The following is a 24822-nucleotide window of genomic DNA, read 5'->3' on the forward strand; positions in this document are numbered from 1 at the left end:
AACCTCTGCAACCTGGTATCAGCAGATTAAAATCACTAGCAAGAACCCTCCCCCATGAATTTCTGCCAAACAGCCAAACAATAAGACTCTTTGTACAAAAAAACGGGTCAAGGCATACAAATACTATAAACCAGCTCCTGGGATTGCCTTGGCTCAATCAAAAAGGTTCAAGTGAGTCCAGGATGATTTAGGGAAAGTAATTGTTTCTTTCTTTCCTAATCTCCCCCTAGGCTATTGAGTGACATCCTTCTTACCCATCACTCCTTTATTTCTGCTTTGTCTTTTACTATTTAATAATTGAATGCTATTCTAGAGTAGAGATCAGCAGAGGAAACAGGTAATTTAGATCACCCTGTTTGCTTCATTGTCCCTGGGACTCAAAGTCTTGGCAATCCACCTTCCTTCATTTTTCACTGAGATATGTGAGTTTCTAACCTGGGGTGTGCATTGTGTGTTCTGAGCTTTTAACTCCTTTGGTGTTTTCCTTCTTGTGCTAGAGTTGACCTAAGGTCCCTTAGACCAATGTTTCAAAGGGTTTCCTTCAAAACTGAATGTCAAATAAAGTGCCCCAGGCTCCGCCTCCTTGTGCTTCAGCACTGAAGCCCAGATACTGGACATGTATTAATAAGGCAGTATTTGATTCCTAGTCTGCTATTGATTCTCAAGTGTTTACCTCTATTGGGAGCCTTGGAAGCCATGACTGGCAAGACAGAGACATTCCTGCCTCTTTTCCTGCCACGTGGGTCCTTTACTCCCCTTTGCCTTCTGCACTGTTGCTACCTGCTACCTGCACTGTTGCTAGGGCTTGCAGCTTCTCAGTTCTTTATGGTTTTGCATTCTTAGCTATAGATGCCACACAAAGAGAAGGGCTCTTTATCTCCTTTTAGGAAATTTCTATTTGTTAAGAAGAGGGCTGACTTCCTGTCCTGAAGCCACCGGGAAGACCAATACCCAAGGAAATAAAACACACTCTTTCTCTGGTGCATGTCAAAGTGTGATAGGCTGTCAGGTTGGTAGAATTTGCAACCTCAACATTTCACTCCTTGCTGCCAATTAAATGCACACACTGGGCAAGCCTATGTGACTTTGGTAATATGGATACAATGGGAGTAGACATCTTCCAGAAGAGTGAAACTCTGTAAGAGAAACTAGTGAAAGAAGACTGGGGAGGGACATCTTGAGCCAAAACTCTGAGGGAGGATGTGTTGGATTAGATTGGCAGAGGAAAGGAATTTGTTTTGTTGTGAAATGAATGGAATAAAGTTTCAGAAGCTTCTAGTTAGAGCTGATTTAAGCGTCAAGCAAGGTGGACTCGGTGATTAGGATCTAAGAGCTTTGCAGGTACCACTGAAAATGTTGGTGCTTTGAGGAAAAACACATGCATTACTCTGAAATATGAAAGGAAAATACAAAATTGTTATCAATAAATGCTTAATTACATGTCAGTAAAATGTAAAAACCTTGTAACTGAGCACTTAGAAACATCTCATTGCATTTGAAAATTTATAGACCATATCTTCTCACTTCATAAGAATCTGAGTATATCACTGCCCAGAAATCATAGCCAATCGTTAATTCAATGTGTTACTCGTAGCCAAATAACTTGTAAAGCAAAATTATAAATATCCCTTAAGGAATGAATTTTATTGGAATGTGAGTTCATCTTAATATATTTGATATAATGTGGGACAGGCCTGAACAGTAACTACACTCTTCAGAACTACTTATCTTGCCCTTAGGTCCCTGTTTGGGATTCCAGCCCAGTGATCTCTGAAGAGCGTTTTTCCAATCAGCACTATGACTAATTACACACAAATAGAATTTATACACAGAATATAAATTCTTAAGGTCACAGATGAATGTAAAAACAAAATAAAGAGAATCTCTCTCTTAATTCTCACACTAACTGCCATCTTCAGTGGTTACTGGGTTAGTGTCTGGGAGCTTGCTTTGGTTTTTAGAAAAGGCTTGTGGCCTCCACTAGAAAATAAGCTCCTTAGATGCCTTTGAGAGTTCTGTACACGAAGCCTTTCTTAGTAGAGTCCCATCTGGGATAAATGCCTTTGTATTTAGGGAACTTTCACCTCAGGCTTCCATTCTATCGTTTCTAGGTGAAATTTGGGCAAACCATTTTTTAAATGTATTGTACTTAAATTCAATTAACATGTAATGTATTATTGGTTTCAGAGGTAGAGTTCAGTGATTCATTAGTCTTATATAACCCAGTGCTCATTACATCACATGCCTTCCTTAATGCCCATCACCCAGTTACCCTATCCTCCCACCCCTTTCCCTCCAGCGACCCTCAGCTTGTTTCTTATGATTAAGAGTCTCTTATGGTATGTCTCCCTCTCTGATTTCATCTTGTTTTATTTTTTCCTCTCTTCCCCTATGATCCTCTGTTTTGTTTCTTAAATTCCACATATGAGTAAGATCATATGGTAATTGCCTTTCTCTGATTGACTTGACTTATTTCACTTAGCAAAATATCCTAAATATCCAAAATATCCAAAATTCCATCCATGTTGTTGCAAGTGGCAAGTGGGTTTTTTGATGGCTGAGTAGTAACCCGAGATATATATATATCCCACATCTTCTTTATCTATTCATCTGTCAATGGACACCTTGTCTCTTTCCATAGTTTGGCTATTGTGGACATTGCTGCTATGAACATTGGGGTGCAGGTACCCCTTCGGATCCCTACATTTCTATCTTTGTGGTAAATAACCAGTAGTGCAATTGCTGGGTTGTAAGATAGCTCTATTTTCAACTTTTTGAGGAACCTCCATACTGGTTTCCAGAGTGGCTGCACCAGCTTGCATTCCCACCAACAGCATATGGGGATTCCCCTTTCTCCACATCCTCGCCAACATTTGTTGTTTCCTGACTTGTTAATTTTAGCCATTCTGACTGGTTGAGGTGGTATCTCATTGTGGCTTTGATTTGTATTTGTATTTAAATTTGGGCAAACTTTTTTTAAAAAGGGGGTCAGAAATGGAGCTGAGAATAAGAAAAGGGAAGGCCTCCTGCCTACATTTGGTGATAAAATAAAATAGCAGGAGAATGAGTCTGTGGAGAACAGTGTCGGTGATAAATATGTTTGAAGTGACATTGCATGCACTGTCTCATTAGAGCTTATAACTATGGTTATATTACTCATTATATAACCTCCCTTTTATTTGTGGAGAGCAGGGGAAGTGGGGGGACACAGGCAAAACTAGTGTTCCTTACTTTGCCCTCCTTACCTCTATGGGTTTACCAATTGCTCTTGAGTTGCATTGCTGCTGCAGCTGCCCACAGCAGGCTGGTACCCAGAGGTTCTGAGCCATTTCTCTCCAGCTGATGCCCCGTGGCTTTCCAAAGCGTGGAGTAGGTGGGGCCTCACCTCTCTTTGCTGAGCCCTACGGCTGCCTCTGCTGTTCCCTGACTATTAACCTTATTTGCAGCTTCTTGACAGTTACTTTGAAGCCTACCAGCACGTGTTGGACCCTGAGGAGAGATTTGCTCTAGCACAAGTGATCACTGACATCATGCACAGGCGCCCACGGTTTGATCTCAGCCACCCTTATTTCATTAAGGCCTACCGAGATGAATGTACCTGCCTGAGGCTTCACTTGCAGCTCGTGAGGGACATCCTCAATCAGCACGTAAGTACATTTGGATTTTAAAATATTACATGTGAGAAGAGGATGGAAAACAACAGGCCAGAGCTGAAGTGTTTTCCTTTCACTGTGGGTTCAGAATCCAGGTTTTCTAGGGCAGCACGTACAGCATGTTTATTTGTAAGCTCATTTGCATCGTTGAATTCCAAGCATAACTGCAGTCTTAAGAGGAAGTTTCCAACCCTAATTATATTTAATGGTCCACAAAGAATAGAAAATTTATTTTCACTAGATGATAGAGTTTGTTGCAATTTAAAGGAGAATGAAACATACCCTTTTATAAGCTACTAATGCATAAAGTTATGTTTATTATTTTTTTAAATGTTGTGACTATTTTTAGGTCACTAAAGGAAAAATTACAGTGTACGTCCTCCGATGAAAAGCCAATGGCAAGAAGTAAGCAGGAGATAGGTTGTTGCAGTGCATTTACTTTAGACCTGATTAGAATTTTTTCCTTATAGTCAATCATTTGACAGAAAGAAGTTTTCCTGTGCCTCTTAAGATTGTCTGAACTTGGTTGCCTTTGTTTTTATTGGCTGACCCATGGTTCAGACCGAGAGACCAGCATGTCTTCATGTGAGTGGATCCTCAAAACCATGTCTGGATGAAAATTAGTCAAATAATGAAGGGATGCAAAGGATTGCTGTTCTTCTCATACCAAGGATCATAATTCACATCCATGGGAAAGTTTAACTTTTCTAATTATAACTTTTATGCTACATTTCTAGATAGAGCGTCAGCGGGAGTATGTCCAGAGGCTTTGGCAAGAAGGCCATCCGAATGATAGCCGTCACTTTGGACTTCCCCTTAACATCATTTGCAAACAACTTATTTCCATCAACAATAGCTGGTACTGTGGTATTGTCTTTAGACATTTTACATTTAATCTTTTAGATAAGTTAAGGGTATGATATTAAGTCTAAATACTATGCTATAAAGTACCTCTCAGGTATTTGGGAGATGAGTGAAGTAGATGTAAAAGCTGCAGAACAGGGATTTTCTTGCATATTCAATATCCATTTGCTTTGTAAGTAATAATAGAAGGCTAGAATTTAAAATTATACTACTAGGTGCAGAATCTTTATTCCCTTGAGAAGTTCTATAAAAAAAAAAAGCAGTTACTCTTAAAATGCCATGAGAGGGTTTAATCAGATGTGCCACATAAGCCAACATATATGAAACTTGCTTAAAAGTTTCTCAAGAAGGAATTTATTTATTCTAGTAAGTGTCACCAAAAAGGTTTCTGCAGACTTACCTCGTGACCCCTACCCCTTTAAGGAGCAAATTAAATTTCCTGAGAGCACTCAGAGGAGGTATATATTTTAAGTCCCCCCCTTGTCATGTAGTTTGAACTCCCATTCCTTCCTGGCCTTTGAGGGTATTGAGGAAACCAACAAGTGAGTGACAAGCTCCAGGTTGGTCTGTGTGGCCCGTGATCACAATCTCTCTATTGCCTTGAAATGGGTGGAGAAATTGTCCAATTCCTTTCAGCTTGTGACAAGTATCTGTTGAGTGCCTACAGGTAAAGGCACTGTGCTAGGAGGTGAGGACACAGTTGTGAACAACAGAAGCATGGCCCTGTGCTCCTGGCAAGTGTACAGTTCTGCAGTAGAGACACACTTTCAGTAAGACATTGCCCCAGAGGGCTATGTGGCTATCGTCTTGAGAACTGGCAGGATGCTATGGGATGTCATATCCTACATTCTAACCTTATCCCTTGAGAAAGAGCCCTAGAGGTTCCAGGCACAAGAGTGCATGTTCTCCATGGACCTTTCCCAGGACTGATTTCTTCACATCAGCTGTGTGTGTGCTCGGCTTGCTGTGGCAAGAATCTATTGTTCAGAAATGATTTTTGGCAGAACATGCTTGGACTATATGGATACCAAGGCCTGTCAGAATAATCTCAAAAGCAAATGTTATTTGCTTGATGAAATTCCTTTCCAACTTTGGGGTTGTATTTTTTAAGATCTAGAACAAAGAGGAATCCCATTTGCATAGATTCCAGAAGTATTAAAAAATAAAAAAAAGATTCCAGAAGTATTTATGCTCTTTAGTTTGATGTAGGTATAGAAAGGCCCTTGACTTGTGCTGTATCCTCTATTTTCAAAGGAATATCTACAGACAGGCATTTTATCATTTCTGGCCTCATCCATTTATAAAATAGAATGTTGTTATAGCAAACATGAATGATTCTAGCAGTTGTGTACAGAGTTTAAAATTTGTCTTTGTTTATGAACGTTTTAGGGGAAAAGGATAAAGACTCAGGCCAAAAAAACAGAAACTAATCATGGAAATTATTTGTTTGATATTTAGTCACTTTTAAGTTATTCTGTTTTCAAATATTTGACTAAATGCTGATTATCAGAATTTTTACAGGTTTGCCATAAACATTTTAAGAATCAGATTGGACTTTTAAGAATTAACTCTTACAGCTTCCAATTTTAAAGGGGTTCACATTAACACAAAGAAAACATTGTATAATCTGATGCAGTATGGATGGCCTCCGATCCCCCTTTGAGCTCACAGTTACTTATAATGCCTTGGATTATCGCAGCTATTTTATTGGTCTTAAAACATTAAAAATTCAAATATCTTTTGAAACAGATTAAGTTCTTCATTGTGTAAAATTGTTATTGATGGATTTTCTTTTTAAGCCCAGCTTTGAAAAACATTTATCTGCTGGAGTTCCACCCTTCCCTGGGCCTGGCATCACTCATCGCCCGATCCCTTGATCACCTCCTCCGGGAGGCCCGCCACACGTGCAGACCCACATCTGCCAGCAGCCTCACTTTGCTGGAGAGACATGTGCTGCGGCTGGCCCTGGATATGTGGCTCACACCAGCCAAGCCTGAGTCCTGGTACAGCACACAGCTCCAGAAAGATGTGGGTTCTCTGAAGAGGGGGAAGGGGGGCTCTTTGGCAAAGAGAATGTTTCCACCCAGATGTTACTAGTTAGCTTTGTTTTTCTGTTTGGCTCTATTCCTCCTCTGTTTGGCCAGAGACAGATCATAGTCTTAGGCCTTGCCAACATTTTTATGTAATTCTTTTTTCATTTTTGGTTTAAGTTTCTAGTTTATCAGGATGCTGTGACAATTTAGAAGGGAGATGTACATAGGTATGTGGGAAATGTTTTCTGGCTTATTATTTATATTTTAACAATATACATTTTTTTAAAAAAATATTTTTACTTATTTATTTGAGAGAGAGAGTGTGTGTGCACGAGCGGAGGGGAGAGGCAGAAGGAGAGGGAGAAGCAGGCTCTCCTACTGAGCAAGGAGCCCAATGCAGGGGTTGATCCCAGGACCCAGGGTTCATGACCTGAGCCAAAGGCAGACACTTAACCAACTGAGCCATTCAGGCACCCCAACAATATACATTTTCAATTAAAAGTTAAATATTTTAGGGCATTTGATGGGATGAGCACTAGGTGTTATACTATATGTTGGCAAATTGAATTTAAATAAAATATGTATTTTTTTAAAGCTAAATATTTTATTTCCACTAAAACTCTTCCCGAAATTCCTTCTTTTTGTCCTGAGCTGAGATCTGGTAGAGAAGAGTGAGTGCTGCGTGAGAAGTCAGCAACCTGGACTCAAGTTCAGCCCTGCCATTAACTTGCTGCGTGACTCTGAACAAGTCTCCTAGCCTCTCTGAGTTTCCCTTTCCTAATTTGTAACATTATTTTTGTGTATTTGAAGGGAGAAGGATGGAAGTGAGCATGATGGTCTCTAAAGCCCCTTTTAACTCTAATGTTCTGTGGGTTCAAACTGTGGCCTAATGACTTACATGGCATTTGTAGTTAGATTTTAATTCTTTTCTTTTTCTGTTAAGGCTATCACAGTTGAGCCTAGAGTTCCAATTTGACCTTACACTGTGTGAGTACACGCTGTATGATGAAGGAACTTTCAAGGGTCCCAGCTGCCAAAAATATCCCTTCCATGTGTCTGCCTTGGCTTCCTATTCCATCTTGCACAAACTAAAATTTTATTTTATTTTAATTAATTTTAAATAGATCAAAATAATCAAAATTTTAGCAAAAAAAGAAAGCAAAAAAAATTAGCCTAAATATAATCACTCAAATGCATTCACAATAATTATTTTTTCTGAATTCAAATATTCTTCATATACATGTTTTACATAGTTAAAATCATATCCTTCCTACCCCATCTTCTGTTTTTCTTAGTTAACATTGTATTATATATTTTTCCATATTGCTAACTAGTCTTTACACTCACTTTTGTAAGTAAAATTCCTTTAAGGGATGAATCATGACTTACCCAACTATTTCCCTATTGTTGGACGTTCACGTAGTTTCTAATTTTTCATTATTATTAAAAATGTTACAAGGCACATCTCCATGCTTACAGATTTTTCCATATTTTATTTTATTTTTTATTTTTTTAAAGATTTTATTTATTTGAGAGAAAGAGAGAGAAGCACAAGCAGGGAGAAGGGCAAAAAGAGAGAGAGAAGACTCTCTGGTGAACAGGGAGCCCAACATGGGGCTCCATCCCAGGACCCCAAGATCAGGGCCTGAGCCAAAGGCAGACACTTAACTGACTAAGCCACCCAGATACCCCTGATTTTTCCATATTTTAAATAAATTCCTTTTGATAGACTCTCAGAAGTGGAACTACTGAAACAAAATTTAAGTCTTTGGATGCAAGTTGACAGATTGCTTTCCAAAAGAGTTGCAGCAAATTATAATGCCACCAGTAATTTTAAAAGAGTACCAATTCTGCTGCACTGTGCAGCATTAGGTGTAAACATATAATGTCTCTCTGTACATATTTATATAAATATGAATATATCTTTCTATGTACATAACAGGTAGCATTGCACTATTAATTTTCATTTCCTCGGCATTTGTCAAGACTAAATCTCCTTCCAAATGTTTTGTTACAAGTTGTATTTTTTTGTGCATCATCTGTTCTTTCCCATTATTTATCTCTTAGAATACTAATGTTATTCCTATCCACTTACATGAGCTCTCTTAAATGAAAACTTTAATGCTTTTGTCCATCATATTTTCTGCAAATATTCCTCCCAACTCGTTTTTTTATCTTTTAACTTTATTTTTATGTAGTAAGATCTGTTGATCTTTTCCTTTGTGATTTCTTCTGTCCTCCTAAATCCAGAAAGCAAATCTTTTTCCACATGTTTTTGTCTTACTTTATTCTAATTTCTTAAGGTTTTGATTTCATTTTAAAAATACTTAATTCCTTTAGTATTCTACCTGGAGGGAGAGAGAGAGAGAGAGAGAGAGAGAGAGAGAGAGAGAGATTGAGAGGGGCAGGTATGAAGTATGGCTCAAAATTATCAGTCATGTATTTTACTACCACCTATTGCAGATTCTTTTCACATTGTATTATGGTACCAGATTTTTAAAATGTACTTTAAATTCTCTTAGAAGTCATAGTGAATATTTGAGATACCTGTCTAGTTTCCCACTGATGCCATACCTGTTTTAATTATTATTATTTTTGAAAGGTGTTCAAATGTGTAACTAGAAATGATAAATACTCAGATTAACCTTTGGTATAGGGCCAAAAAATGGGGCCGGTATTGCCCTTAAAGGACATGCAGAAATTAGCTTAATAGATTTCTTTATCACTTTGAAAGACTTCAAGAATCAAGAAATGGCATCTTTGAGTAGAAAAAGCCTGTGGTAGATAAGTGGGCAGACAAGGGAGCTTGTGCACCCTTAGGGAGCCACACCAGGAAAGGCAGATTCAGGGCTTCCCAGACTGGGTCCCTGCGGGGAGTAAGTGAGAGGGTAGCAAAGATGTCAGAGCAGAGGAGCCCGCTGTGGAGGGAGGGAGTTAAAGAACAATGAGGTTATTTCAAAAATTCCCCAAAGCAGGTTCTCCCACGATGAGCACTGTGAAGGCAGTTTAGCATACTGTAAAACTGTTGAACTTGGAACTAGGAAGCGTACGTTTACTCTTGGTACTGCTGTGTGACCTTGGAAAGTTTCAGTATTGCCTCAGATTTCTCACTGATAAAATGGAAAATGGCACCTGTGATTCCTACTTCATGGGGATCTTATGAATATAGAAATGAGGTAATACATGTGAAAACACTTTGAAATTTTGAAACTGCAGTTAGAAGAGTTTATAGGAAATTATTATTATTGGCCTCTAAAATACTTGGAAAATATCAGGGACTTCTATTCTTTATTTTGGCTTAAAATACTTATAAAAATGATAAGCGCAAATACTACATACCAGGCACTTTTGTTTCCATTAACTAACTTAACTCTCTCCATAACCCTATTAGGTAATTATTATCTACTTGTTCCACTTAAGTACTGTTACTATTCTTATCCCCCCTTTGCAGAGAGATAGCAAATTTCACACCTTATAAGTGGCAAAGCCAGGACTTGAACTGAGGAAATCTGGCTCCAGAGGCTATGCCTCTGATAGTATTTTTCTTCATATGTGAACTTTCTTCTTTCATATTTTAAAAAACACTTTGTTTTCTTTCAGCTGTTTTCAGCTAAAGTAATGGGAGATCCCTTCCTTATGGAGGAGATAGGTCTACTTGCACTCAAGTCTGCAGCAGATGAAGGACAGAACCAAAGCCAAGATTCTCATGTGCTGCTTCTGGAGACGTTTTCCAAACTTCTGGAGCTTGTGACCCTCCGCCACCGGCTGATAGAAATGAGTTTGGAGAGTGTACACTTAGCTCGGTCAGTAGGGGGACTGAGGATCCAGATGGGGTGAACAGGCCACAGATTTCCCTGCCTACAAGTTGAGTTCCCTCTGTGCCGCAGAGCAGCCGGAGAGAGCTTTATAAATGGCTGAAATGACCACCTTGTTCCTTCTCCGCCCAGGCCTCCCTACACACCTCTCTGACCACTTAGCTAACCTAGGTCATCCACCTGCACCTGGGCATCTTCTCCATTCAGCACATTGCCTTTCAGTTAGGTGCTTCATACCAGTTTATCAGTCTTCCTGCTGGTGTAAGCTCCCTGATTGCAAAAACACTGTCCATGTTATTTTCCATGGTGTCCCACAACCTGGTGTGAGGCCTGACCTACATAGTCACTCTGAATATTTACTGGATAATGATGAAGTTGAATAGCAGAGCAGAAGCACTAGAAGTACTAGAAAGAGGAAAGGGATGAGTCAGCTACAGTAACCAGGCCTGACAGAGGTTTGGAAATGTCAGCAGGTAGGGAGAGACAGAGAGAGATTAAAGAGTTAGGTTTTAGGTATGAGTGTGAGGTGATGGGAAGACATCAAAGTGCAGGTGGACTATAAGCAGGAAAGATGCGGAGTTAAAGGGTTTGTTGCAAACATGTATGAGTTCTATTATGTTCTAGTCCCCACGAGAAGCCCTGTAGACCTAAAGGGTCCAGTCATCTACCACCAACCATTACCGAGGGCCTGCGATGGCCAGGGTCTGTACTGGGAACTTTATACGTATTCACTCATGTAATTTCCAGAATATCCTTAAGAGGTAGCTTACTACTATTTTACTAGCAAGGAAGTAGAGGCTCAGAAAGTTAGGTAATTTGCCTAAGATCATATAACTAGAAAGTGGTAGGAGCAGAATTCAATCTATTAGTCAAGATATGTATTAATCTTTATGTTACTACCTCCCCGTAATTTCTGATCCTTGATCTCAGGGAGCTCACAATTTAAAAGTTTAAAAATTTAGTTCTGCTACAATTTATTTTTTTTAATTTATTTTTTATTGGTGTTCAATTTACTAACATACAGAATAACCCCCAGTGCCCGTCACCCATTCACTCCCACCCCCCGCCCTCCTCCCCTTCTACCACCCCTAGTTCGTTTCCCAGAGTTTCTGCTACAATTTAATCTGATATTTTAGTCATACAACCAAAATACTGTGGGAGCTCAGAAAATGGAATATTTCATTCTTTGTAAGTGGATCAAAGAAAGTTTCATAAAAGAGGCACTGTTGAGGAATGAACTGTGTCCCCTGGCAACTTCATATGTTCAAGTCCTAATCCCCAATACCTCAGAATGTGACTTCATTTGGAGGTAGGGTCTTTACAGAGGGAATCAAGTTAAAGTGAAATGATTAGGGTGGGCTCTCATCCAATATGACCGGTGTTCCTATAAGAGGAAGAAACTTGAACACAGAGACACAAAGAAGGAAGATGGTGTGAAGACACAAGCAGAAGACAGCCATCTATAAGCCAAGGAGAGAGGCCAAGAAGAGATCCTTCTCTTGTGGCCCTCAGAAGGAACCAACCCTGTCAACACCTTGATCTCAGACTTCTAGCCTCCAGAACTGTGAGACAAATTTCTGTTTGCAGTACTTTGTCACAGAATCCTAGCAAACTAATAGAGGTGCCATTTGAAGTCAGCCTTAATGTACCGACTTTTCAAAATGGAGGAGTGTGTTAGAATGTGAGTGTGAGAGGAAGGGAAGACATTCTAGACTTTGAAGGCTGAAATGCCAGAGGGGCATCTGAAAGGAGCCTTGCTGCAAGCCATGTATACGTGAGAGTAGAACTCAGAGTTGGTACAGGACAGAGGTAGGAGCACAGGTTCTTACACTAGGGGGTGATTGTTAGGGCAGAGGGTTGGAAGATGAACTCCCCAAGGGGGGACAGAGAAGATAAGAAGCGGGCTGGGTTTGGAACCCCAGGAAATACTAGGATTTGAAAGTAAAGAGGAAGAGAAGCCAATGAAGACCAAGAGATCGTGATCATGAGGTAAGAGCATGGAAATCCAGCATCCAAGAGTGCAAAGATGTTCCCCAAAGAGAGGACAGAGACCAGCTGTGAAGAGCTCTGAGCTAAAATAGTGAACCTTGTATTGAAAGCAGTATTGGTGACCCCATGAGCACTCTGAGGACAGAAGCCAGCTTGCAGGAAATGAAAGTTGAGGAAGTGCCCAAGCACATCTCCTCCTACTTTAATTGCTATCTTTAACTGCCATAGCATAGACTAAATGCAAGACATTTGTGACTCATTCACTTTATACAAGACTTGGCTTACTCTTGTTTTGACTTTTGTTTTTCTGCTTATTCAGATTTTTTGGTTTTCTCACCACTTTTCTTTTAGTGGAAAATAATGGCAAATGCCCTTGGTTCTTTATCTGCCTCCCCCTTTTAGGCTCTATAAGGTACTGGCACGGGAGATGGGTTTTGAAGAGTTCCATTTGTATCTGAGGCCTGTTCACTTTGAATTTGCATCACACAAGGACAAAATAGACCATCCACCCCCTGTCTTTATCACCTCTCTGCTGGAGGACAGTGATCGAGTGGACAGGTGAGCCTTGAGAAAGTCAAAGTAAAAATAATGTAATGGTAGAATGAACAGTCAGTGAAAATAATTTCTCCCACACTGGACACACAAATGCAATTGTATTTCTAAATTCCCTCTCTTATATTCTATCTGCCATGATGCTATTGTTTTCTTTTCTTTTCTTTTCTTTTCTTTTCTTTTCTTTTCTTTTCTTTTCTTTTCTTTTTCTTTTTTTTTTTTTTTTACTGAAAGGGGGGGAAATAGATCTCAATGAAGGGGGATAATTGAATTTAAAAACACTGAGAAATAGAAGAACTGGATCAGAGAGCTCAAGTGAGATAGAATCACAGGCTCAGGGGCTGCCAGGTTGACTTTGTTGCTTCTGGGGGAAAAAAGGGTGTGAGAGTTTGTCTCAGGGGGCAAGAACCATGGATCAGAAGTCCAGATCCCTTCTCCCACTTACCCTGAGACCAGGAAGAAGTCAGTCAAGTTTTTTGAGCAGCTGTTTCCTTGAACATTGCATTTCTAATACAATGTGCAAATCTAACATGTATGGCAGTATCTCAGTCAGACTCTTGTTGGCCAGCAACAGATGGATTTAAAGCAGTGAAACTTCTTTATGCCCCATAGGTTCAACTCATTGCTGGAAAGAAAACACTCTTAACAGTAACAGGTCATGAGTCTACTTAGTCGCAGAAAGGAATCTTTTTCCTCCTTGCAGAGTCAGCCTTTGATGTGTGCTGAGGAGAAACTTGTCTCCCTCTTCTTTCCTTCTCTTCTAGTCTGCCCTTCCCTTGAGGGTCCTAGCTCTATCCCTGGAGATTCCTGGTACTGGCCCCACCCCAAGGAAAGCAAAGATGACTCCAAGGAGGAAAAAAATCACCTTTGTTTTTCTAGTGTGGATCAGTGCTCAAAATGTAACTTTGATGTGTTAATATGTTAAAGGACTCCTCTCTTCTCCAAAGAGACTGTGGGCTGAGATGGGTTAGGGTCATAGAATATGGTATCCTAAAGTTTCTCAACCTTGGCATTATTGAAATTTAGGGCTGGATAACTCTTTCTTATAGGGGGCTGTCATGTGCAGCAGAGGTTGTTTATCCGCACTTCTGACCACTACCTACCAGATGCCAGTTGTACCCCTTCTCCTCCCCATTTGTAACAATCAAAAATGTCTCCAGACACTGCCAAAAGTTTCCTGGAGGCAAAATATTTCCTGCTTCATCCTGTCACACTAGCTAAACCAAAAAGAGAATTTATAATAAGGATATAGAGATGTCTACAGAAACTGAAGGAAGGAAGTGTGATTGGACCTCAGGCAAGGCTAGCTACGTCTCCAACCTGGAGCCAAGTTATTCTCTGGCTCTTCAAGGGCCTCCTGTTGGAGCTGGTATTTTATACTGATGTAAAACAGGACATATTTTTGTTCACCTGGAATCAACCAATCAGCACAAAGTGCCCAAATGATCTGTGGCCTGGTCAAGTTGTGATTGGTTTTCCCAACAATGACCCAAAAGATCCTGCAAGATCTGGGGAGCCTTCTGAATTACCTAGGGAAGGTTTATGTATCCAAGGATCTTGTCTCTTGAGTTTGCTTTTATGTATGTTAATCTCTTAAAATTGCCACTTTGGAGTGTTGTTATAACAACATATATCAAACATGAGCAAGTGGCTTACATTTTAAAAAGCACGTTTGTGGATATTATCCCACTTAATATTTGCCATAACCCTATGAGATAGGTACTATCTCCCTTTACAGATGAACAAACTGAGATTCATAGATATTAAATTACTCAACAAAGTCTCATAGGTACGGACAAAGGACTGTATCCCAAGGCATAAACATGGTTGCAAAGAACATTTAGGTAATTGTTGGGACAATGGAAGAGAGCAAAAACTGGACAGCTTTTAGGGAATGGACAAAGGGATTTGAGTCAGTGAAGAGCCTGAGGACATGAGGTTGAAGGTACAAAGAGAAACAAGATAAAACAGTGGAATGGGGATCAGGAGAAAAGAATTCGGAGTTGGTGATCACCATAAGGAAACTGCAGAGAGATCAAGTCCAACAAGGATTGAAAGACCCCAGAGCCCTTCAGGCTTTGAGCAGAAATATCAAGTCTTGTGTAATATCTGCACTTGCTATCATTGCTGATGTCCCATCGGAATGAGCATGTCTTGACCAATGTCATGGTACATCAGAACAATGTCATGTTTCTTCTTGCAGATATTCTCCTACTACTCTTGTCTTAGCCATCTCTGAGGTGGATGATAACCAGGTTGGCAAGTTTAGCTTTTATACAAAGGAATCCATCCTTAAGGTAAATTGTGTTTTTTAAAGACACTAAAGTAAAATTAAGCAATTTGCAATTCATATACGTTTGGCTCCCATGTCGAAGAGAGGCTTCTAACTTCCTAAGTAATGATGATACCCTTACCTTATTTAGCCGAAGTTGAATGCTTACCTAACCGAGTCACCTAGGCACCCCTGTATTTTTTAAGCATTAACCTAATCTTGGTTGCTTTAAAAGGCTGCCACTGAGCACATGTTTGCTGGTTTGTCAGAGCCTACTCATCCTTTTCTGATCAGAAACCTGATGGTCACTAGCTACAGAGCAAATCAGGCCTGGAGGCTGCCTTCCCAGTATGAAATGGTGCTTAGAGAGAGACCAGATTCAGTCCTGTGGCTGAGAAGCAAGGATCTCAGATCATCCTGCAGTTTGATTCATATGTTTACATGTTAAATAGGTGGTGATCTCAAATCCTCAACTTCATCTCCTCTTTATGGCCAAAATTCCTACTAACTTTCACATTTTCTTTCTTTAGCTCTTATTCCATTCAGGAGTGGAAAATATGCAAGTGACCCTTGCATGCCAAGCGGCTCAGAAAAATGCTTTGATGGTGGCTGTCCAACAGGCATCCTTCTATCACATGCCCCAATGGGCCTCTCCTGCTGATGTGAAGGTCAGCCTGTAAGATACAAAAACCTGAGGCATGTTTGACATGTCTACCACTATGACAGCCAATGCCAAGCTACCCCTTCAGCCCCTTCTTCCCGTTAGCCTGCCGCCTTTCTCCTCCCTTCTTTCCTTCCTCTCCTCCTCTTCTCTCCCTCTCTTTCTCCCTTCTTTTCTATTTTTTTATCCTCTTTCCTTCACTCTTTCCCTCCTTTCCTAATGTGAAGTCAACACATGTCCAAATCTTTACCAACTCTCTTAATTTTTAGTGATTTGCTAACAACTTTTTTCTTCGTGTATAACTCTAGAATATTGACTAGAATGAATCATCCAGCATAAAATATCCTGTTCCTCCACTCCTATCCTTTGTAGATAAATGATTTTATTGTTTTCTGTTTTATTCTTCCTACATGTCTTTTTGCAAAAGTAAATGGAGACATTTGTCCCTTCTTTTTTCTACAAAAGGTAACACACAGTGTATAACCCTTTTTTCCCCAAGACTTCTTTGGTTCTTATTGAGATATAATTCACATAACATAAAATTTACCCCTTTTAAAGTATATGATTCACAAGATCATGTAACCATCACCATTATCTAATTCCAGATCATTTTCATCACTTTCAAAAGAAATCATGTACCCATTAGTAGTCACTCGCCATTCCACCCCCTTTCCCTTAGCCCCTAGCAAACAGTAATCTACTTTCAGGCTCTATAGATTTGCCTGTTCTGGATATTTCACATAAATGGAATCATTCAACATATGGCTTTTTGTATCTGGATTTTTTCACTTAGCATGTTTTCAAGTTTCATCCATGTTATAGCATGTATCAGTACTTCATTACTTTTTATTGATGAATAATATTTCATTGTATAGATGGACCACGTTTTGTTTATCCATTCATCAGTTGACAGACATTGGGCTGTTTTTACTTTTTAGCTATTATGAATAATGCTGCTGTGAACATTCATGTGCAGGTTTTTGCAAAGACATATGTTTTGAGTTTTGCTAACCCTTGTTAGTGTCTCTTTTTTTTTTTTATTGTAGCCTTCCTATTGGGAGTAAAATGGTACTTTATTGGTTTTGATTTACATTTCTCTAATTACTAATGACATTGAACATCTTTTTATGTGCTTTTTGGCCATTTATATATCTTCATTGGAGAAATTTCTATTCAAATTCTTTGCCATTTATAAAAAATAAAATATGTCTTTTTATTATTGAATAGTAAGAGTTATTTATGTATTCTGAATACAAGTATCAGTATATGTGTACTTATCAATTATATGATTAGCAAATATTTTCTCCCATTCTAAGGGCAATCTTTTCACTTTCTTGATGGTATCCTTTGAAGCTGAAGTTTTTCATTTCAATGACTCCAATTCACTAGTCTTTCTTTTGTCACTTATTGTTTTGGTGTCATATTTAAGAAATCATTGCTGGATCCAAAGTCACAAAGATCTACTCCTCTGTTTTCTTCTAAGAGTTTTGTAGTTTTAGCTTTTGCATTTAGGTCTATGGTCTATTTATGGTTAATTTTTGGTTTGGGTTTTTTTCTTTTTTTAAAAGATTTTATTTATTCATTCATGAGAGACACACACAGAGAGAGAGAGAGGCAGAGACACAGGCAGAGGGAGAAGCAGGCTCCAAACAGGGAGCCTGATGCAGAACCCGATCCCAGGACCCCAGATTCATGCCCTGGCTGAAGGCAAGTGCTCAACCGCTGAGCCACCCAGCCAACCCAATTTTTGTATATAATATGAGGAAAGGGTCTAACCTCATTCTTTTGCATGTGGTATGCTGTCACAGCACCATTTGTTGAAAAAACTCATCTTTCCCCATTGAATTGTTTTGACACCTTGTCAAAAATCAATTGACCATAAAATGTAAGAGTGGATTTCTGGGCAATGAATTCTATTCCATTGCTCTATATGTCTATTTTTATGTTATTACTACTGCTGTTTTGATTACTGTAGATTTGTATTAAGTTTTGATATTAAGAAGTGTGAGCCCCCCAACTTGGTTCTTCTTTTTCAATTGCTTTTGCTATTGTGAGTCTCTTGTATTTTCATATAAATTTTAGGATCACCTTGTCAATTTCTGTAAACACATAAAAAGCACCATTTGACATTTTGAAAGGGATTGCATTGAATCTGTAGATCATTTTGGATACAGTTGCCATCTCAAGTTTTCTGATCCATGAACACAGATGTCTTTCTATTTATTTAGATCTTTTGATTTCTTTCAACAATATTTTGCAGTTTTTGGTGTATAATTTTATACTTCTTTTGTTAAATGAATTCCAAAATATTTTATTCTTTTTATTATATTATTATAAATGGAATTGTTTTCTTAACTTCATTTTCAGAGTGTTTATTGCTAATGTATAGAATTACAATTGATTTTTGTATATTGATCCTGTATCCTGCCACCTTACTAAACTAGTTTATTAGTTTTAATAGTTTACTTGTATGTATGTATTCCTTAGGATTTTTTTAAAGATTTCACTTATTTTAGAGAGAGAGAGTACAAGCAGTAGGGAGAGAGGGAGAGGGAGAACCAGATTCCTCATTGAGCAGGAAGCCTGACACAGGGTTGATCCCAGGACCCTGAGATCATGATCTGTGCCAAAAGCAGATGCTTAACCAACTGAGCCACCCAGACTCCCCTCCTTAGGATTTCTTATATACAAGATTATGTGATCTGCAAATAGAAATAATTTCACTTCTTCCTTTCCAATCTAGATGCCTTTGTTTCATTTTCCTGTCTAATTACCCTAGCTAGACCCTCCAGTACAAGGCTGAAATAGAAATGGCAAGAGTGGATATTATTACCATATTCTTGATATTAAGGAGAAAGCTTTCAATCTTTTACTACTAATTATGATTTAGTTACAGGTTTTTCATAGGTGCCTTTTATAGGTGGAGGATATTTCCCTCTATTCCTAGTTTGTTGAATGATTTCATCATAAAGGAGCTTTGGATTTTATTTACATATACTCATTTGGACTTTGTTTTCTCACGTAACAGTATATCCTGGAAATCACTTTAAATCAGTTCATAGAGACTTTCCCCCACTTTTTAAAACAATAGTATAGTGTGTGTGTGTGTGTGTGTGTGTGTGTGTGTGTTCACTAGTAAAATGAAACATAGTTTTAAGAAATCAACTTTCCAGGTGGTCTTTTAACGTTCTTTGAATCTTATAGATTCTATACACCTCACCATATTTACCCCTTATCACATTTGTCAACCTCTATTTATTTCTATTCTTCATGTTAATGGGAGAGTCCAAATTTATGAGTATGGCAAGAATACTCATTCCTCGTTTCCACTGTCAAACAGTAATTCCCATAGAAATTAAGTACTGAAGTAGAAAATAAGGATAGAATGAGTTATATTTATTTTTAAAATCTCAACCTCCCCCCCTAAATCTTAATTCAGTACCTCCTATAAGTTAGGCTTATCAGATAATACTGATGCACAATTCATGCTCCTGAGGAACTTATAGACCAGTATATATAAGGCGAACAGGCTCACCAGTTGTTTAAGAGGTTCAACAAAATATAGAAGGCATCTAAAGAAAAAAGAGGTCATATCTGGGGAACTAGGAAGGGCAGCACAGGGCGGGGGGGCGGGGGAGGGCATTCAGGAAAACCTGAAAGATGACCTTTTAGACAGGCAGAGAGAAGACCCTTCAGATAGCTCAGGCATAGGATGCAAGAAAGGGCAGATGGGTACTAGATAAAAATGAGGAGCCTAGATTGACCACCACTGGTGATATTCATACATAGTTGACATGAGGAATTCGTTATTTAATTACTTTAGGGATCCCTGGGTGGCGCAGCGGTTTAGCGCCTGCCTTTGGCCCAGGGCGCGATCCTGGAGACCCGGGATCGAATCCCACATCGGGCTCCCGGTGCATGGAGCCTGCTTCTCCCTCTGCCTATGTCTCTGCCTCTCTTTCTCTGTGGCTATCATAAATAAAAAAAATTAAAAAAAATTACTTTAGTCTGGGATGCCTGGGTGGCTCAGCAGTTGAGTGCCTGCCTTCGGCTCAGGGCGTGATCCTGGAGTCCCTGCATCAAGTCCTACGTCGGGCTCCCTGCATGGAGCCTGCTTCTCCCTCTGCCCATGTCTCTACCATTCTCTCTCTCTGTGTGTGTGTGTCTCTCATGAATAAATAAATAAAATCTTTTTAAAAAATAATTACTTTAGTCTTATGAAGAATACTAATATATAAAACAGATATAAGTGGGGTTATTCTTGTTGAAATGGGGAGTGAGAGGAGAGTCTATTTCCTAAATCCATTTAAGAAGCAAATGCTGAAATCACTGAATGGAGCATGAGGGCAGAGGTAGGAAGACATTAGGGTTATTATATATCATATATGAATATGTGAATAAATACAGTAATACATGAATATAGAGTAATGTATGTGAATATCTAGAAATATATGTGTAGATGTGTATTTATGTGCTCTCCTACAAGTGTGGGACAGGAAGAGGACTGATGCTACAATAAGGAGGAATAAATAATGGAGACAATGAAAGGGAGCAAGAGAAGATGAGGGAAGGGAAGAGGGAAGGAGAGAGACAGAGAAAGAACAAAAATTGTGCACTGCTACCAAAACCAAAGGAGGTGTTTCAAGAAGAAATGTGTGACCAAAGAAAATGTACATATGGTAAATAAACATATAAAAAAGGTGTTTAAAACTATTAGTTATTAGAGAAATGCAAATTGCTCCAGTGAGAAACTACTCATTAGAATGGTTAAAATTTAAAAGACTGACCATTTTGAGTGTTGGCAGGGATCTGCAAGATCTGGAACCTTCATACACTGCTGAAGGGAATGCAAAATATCAATCACTAAGACATTTTGATAGTTTCTTACAAAGTTAAACATACACTTACCATATGATCCAGCCATTCCACTCCTAGGTATTTACCCAAGAGATATAAAAACACATGTTCATAGAAAAGCATATAAACAGATGTTAATAACAGCTTTATTTAAAATAGCCAAGAACTGGAAAGAACTCAACTGTTTCTCACCAGGTGAATAGATAAACAAATTGTGGTATATCCTCATAATGGAATACTACTCAGCAAAACAAACATGAATTATTGAGATATACAGCAATATGGATGAAGCCATACCAAAAAAAGAGTACACACTGCATGACTCCATTTTTATAAAATTCTAGAAAATGCATTCTAATCTATTGTTGGAGAAAGCAGAGAACAGTGGTTGATTGAAGAAGGGGGGTAGATGGATGGGATGGTCACTATTTTGATTGCAGTGGTGATTTCATAGTTGTATACATGTGCCAAAACTTGTCTAATTGTACACCTTAAATATGTACTGTTTGTTAAATGTCAGTTATATCTCAGTAAAGCTATCATTTTTAAAAGAAGAGGAAAAAAAGAATAAGTAGTTGAAAGCTGATAGAGTTAAATGTAGAGGGAAGAACCAGAAGAGCAGGGATTAAAATGGGGCCATTTGACATTCTCAAAAGCTTATTACTGACTGAGAGAGCATTTCTAATGGGGTTGAAAGCAAGATTGCTTCAAAGTAAGGCTGTCAGAGTTAAGGAATGAGAGGGTGATGGAAGTATAGAAGCAGCGTGCATGTACTGCTCCTGTATCTGTCCACTTAGGCTGCCACAACAAAATGCCAAGGAAAGTTTTTCTTCCACACCCTCCCTCCTCTCTCTCTCCTTAACATTACATTGTGCGTGGGAGCATATATAGCCTACCTCCATTTGCTTAGGCTGAACCGCAGTGGGCACCCTGCCTCAGTTTTTCAGATCTTGTAACCATGAAGTCCATCAGCAGTATTTCCTGAGAGGCCACTCTGTACAGAGCACTCCAACTAGCTACCTTGTAGAACGGAGAATTTTTTTTCAGGGCCATTTAGACAACTGCATTTTATTCTGGAAATAGTTACACTTACTGCCTCACTCCTACGTTGTACCCTTCCCTTCCCTCTCTTACTCTCTCCTCTCCTCCCCTCTGTTTCTCTTCTCTCTCTTCCACTTCAACCCATCCCCATCACATGTACGAAGGCATTTCATATGTGTTTGGGGTCAGCGTGGCTATGAGATAATTTTGCAGCCAATACTATAGGCCTTACAAATCCAACAAACTTAATTCACTTTGGTTTAAAACATTTTAGGAAATGAGTTCATATCTGAGAAATGGTGGAATGGGTCCAGCCAGAAGAAGAAATTCCAAAATTGTGAATGGCGTAGAGAACTTACTGTTAGCCCCAACTTCAAAAGTTCCAGACAACCTTACTTATCCTTCAGAAAAATTCCATGCTACCAAAAGGTACTGCATGCACTAGGGGTTTGTTTAAAGTAACAAAAGTGTCCTCTTTTAAGCCAATTAATAACATAATATTATGGGATTAAAGGATGCCTAAATTCCCAAAGTGATCAGCATGTGTTTAGTTTTGAAGACCTTGTATGAACACTGAGAAGGCTCAACTCCTTCCAATATGCAGTTTATGAAGAGTCAGTGGTTCCTTATTTCAACCTCTTTGCTCCTTTCTCTTGTCTTCCCTCTTTCTATATATTTCAACAGACAGAACACAAGGAAGAAGAATATGGGCCTCTCCAAATTTTCCATGTTTATCTTAAACTGAAAAGCACAGAACTACCCTCACCATTCTAACAAGGGTTTTACCATTGCTTAAGATGATAGGTGCCACATTATCAGAGAGGTACAGCCTCTACAGAGAGATGGCTATAAATCAGAAATGTCCTGTGTCTTCATCTCTTTTCACCATGACAGAGAAAGAGAGATATTTGTATTCAATAATAAACATTCTGAGTATTTCCAATGATAGTTTAATTCTAGCAAATTTAAAATGGAAAAAAAAAAAGCACCAAACTACTCTACTACCAAAGATGTCATTAATCTGACATATGGCCAAGTTCAAATACCCTAGGTTCACATTCCCAAAATGTGGATGGAAGATTTAAGACCAATATGTCTAGTCAAGAAGACCCTTGGGAAGCCACTTCAGTCCACATTCCCCTGTGTAGAGACCAGGAGGCACAAAGGGACCTGAGTAGTACAAACACTGAGCCAGGCCATGAAGTTGAGGACAGAGGAGGGACTGCTGATACATGCTTCAGGCACATGGGGGCCCCAAGGAGGGTGGTGACACATCAGCATCTTTAGTGAATACAATTAGAACATCTGAAGAAGATGAGAACCATGGTGACAGAGCCACCTGCTCTCCTGTTGCAATGCCCAGCACTTAGCCCCAGGCTATCTGTCCTCCAGTAAGCTCTTGAGCTATTTTTTTATTATATGTCCACTTACTTCCTGCCTTGGGCTCAGATGTCTCTGTTCATTTACCAGGGCTCCGGAGGCTTTTGTGTCTATTCAACTAGAAAAGGTGGGGCTGCGGGACATGATGCTGAACACCTTCCTCCTCAAGAAACAAACCATGGACGACAGAATGAAGAGCTTTGTGAGTTTAGTGAGAAGGGCTCCCTAAAACTCTCATTATCTTTTACACTTGAGCAAATAAAAATTCTTAACTTGTAATCTGTTGCTTTCAGCCTATTTGGACAGGACTATTGAAAATATAAGGAACTGTAAAAGGAAATTCAATAAGTAGAAAGGAAGTAATTCAAGCTGATTGCATTCTAGTTTTAAAAATATGCACATTTTTTCCAAGACCACATTTTATTTTGTCACTTTCTAAACGGAACTAGTTTCAGCACCTGCTCTGGAACATTAGCCCACTCTTGAGTGACCCACAGATGTTCAGGGGGTTTAGACAAGGTGAGCAAGGGCTCTTAACTATCTAATTCATATGTTATCTGATTTCCAGATGTTAATGCCATGTTTCTATTTTCCAGATATTAATGCCATGTTTCTATTTATACCAGCCTACTCTGTTGGAAAATATAAAATTCAAGTCCATAATCAGTTTAAAAGTATTGCTTAATTTTGTGAATATGATTTCATTACTCATTAATTTTTTGACAAGAAAGTCATTAGGCTAATACATAGTTATTTGGGAGAGAAATCACAGGTTTACAGTCTCTAGGTTTTTTCCCTATCTGTGACTGAAAAGGAAAGACTTAAATTTCCCTAATCCAGTTCTATAAATGTGATGTGAGGGAGGCCAGACTTCTAGATTACTGCTGAGCAATAATGGATGCAAAGGACTCATTTTAATAAGTTGTTGAGATATTTAATTACCTTTTTTTACTACCATATTCAAAAAATATTGACCAAGTGAAAAATGTTGTAGCTCATTAACTCCTCTTCAGGATTATCCAAGGGCTATCAGATTAGAAAGCACAAGACTCCTAGATCAGAGACAAAGAACTTTATGACTCACAGCAGAGCAGGTGACATGAGTTTCATATTTGTGTCAGTTCCCTCTGCCTCCCAAGTCCCAAGGGGGCAACATGGAGGAAACTAGATGTATGCAGTGGGTTTTGCTTTTTGTTTTTGTTTTTGTTTTTGGTCACAGTTGCATAACATTGAGCTTAAGGGATCCACCTCTTTTTATGGCAAGCTTGCTGTTTTTCCTGGAGGAAGTCATTACCTCATCCTTCAAAGTTGCTCTTTGCAAACAGAACCCTGATAAATGGCCCAGGTAAAGAGTGGTCAAGGCCTTGCATTCCTGGCATACTCAACAAGGTGTGCAGGAGCAGGAGAGAACCATGGAGGAGTATCTCTCAGCAAGTTGGCCTTCAGAAAGAATATCTCAACTGTGCGGCCTTTTCCTACTTTGTTATAAGCTTGTATACGTGTACTAGGATGGAGAATTTTTATAGCCAACCATCTAAAGAAGAACTATCATTCTCTTTTATTACAGGATGAAATTGGTAAAGTCAAGAGAGATGTTATAGTTGAATATTGTCAGAAGTAAGTATGGTATATGTGAACAACATATGCTGCTTTCTCTGACTCAATTCAATAAACTGCAGTGTTATGTAGAAATCCAGACAATGAG

General features: G+C 39.0%; 1 protein-coding gene across 2 annotated transcripts in view; it reads left to right on the plus strand.

The window, feature by feature from the left end:
• The window catches only part of LOC112658433 (coiled-coil domain-containing protein 162-like), a 136151-nt gene that overhangs the window by 40397 nt on the left and 70932 nt on the right, over positions 1 to 24822 (plus strand). For both annotated transcript variants that reach the window (XM_035697563.2, XM_049092450.1), the window contains 10 exons: positions 3447 to 3647; positions 4391 to 4512; positions 6317 to 6545; positions 10151 to 10353; positions 12757 to 12912; positions 15110 to 15203; positions 15709 to 15846; positions 22012 to 22166; positions 23208 to 23319; positions 24685 to 24734. In XM_035697563.2, the coding sequence (XP_035553456.1) occupies positions 3447 to 3647; positions 4391 to 4512; positions 6317 to 6545; positions 10151 to 10353; positions 12757 to 12912; positions 15110 to 15203; positions 15709 to 15846; positions 22012 to 22166; positions 23208 to 23319; positions 24685 to 24734 (1460 nt within the window). The remainder of the gene's footprint in view (positions 1 to 3446; positions 3648 to 4390; positions 4513 to 6316; positions 6546 to 10150; positions 10354 to 12756; positions 12913 to 15109; positions 15204 to 15708; positions 15847 to 22011; positions 22167 to 23207; positions 23320 to 24684; positions 24735 to 24822) is intronic.

The sequence above is a fragment of the Canis lupus genome, chromosome 12, assembly GCF_003254725.2.
Source record: "Canis lupus dingo isolate Sandy chromosome 12, ASM325472v2, whole genome shotgun sequence".
NCBI classification, from domain to species: domain Eukaryota; kingdom Metazoa; phylum Chordata; class Mammalia; order Carnivora; family Canidae; genus Canis; species Canis lupus.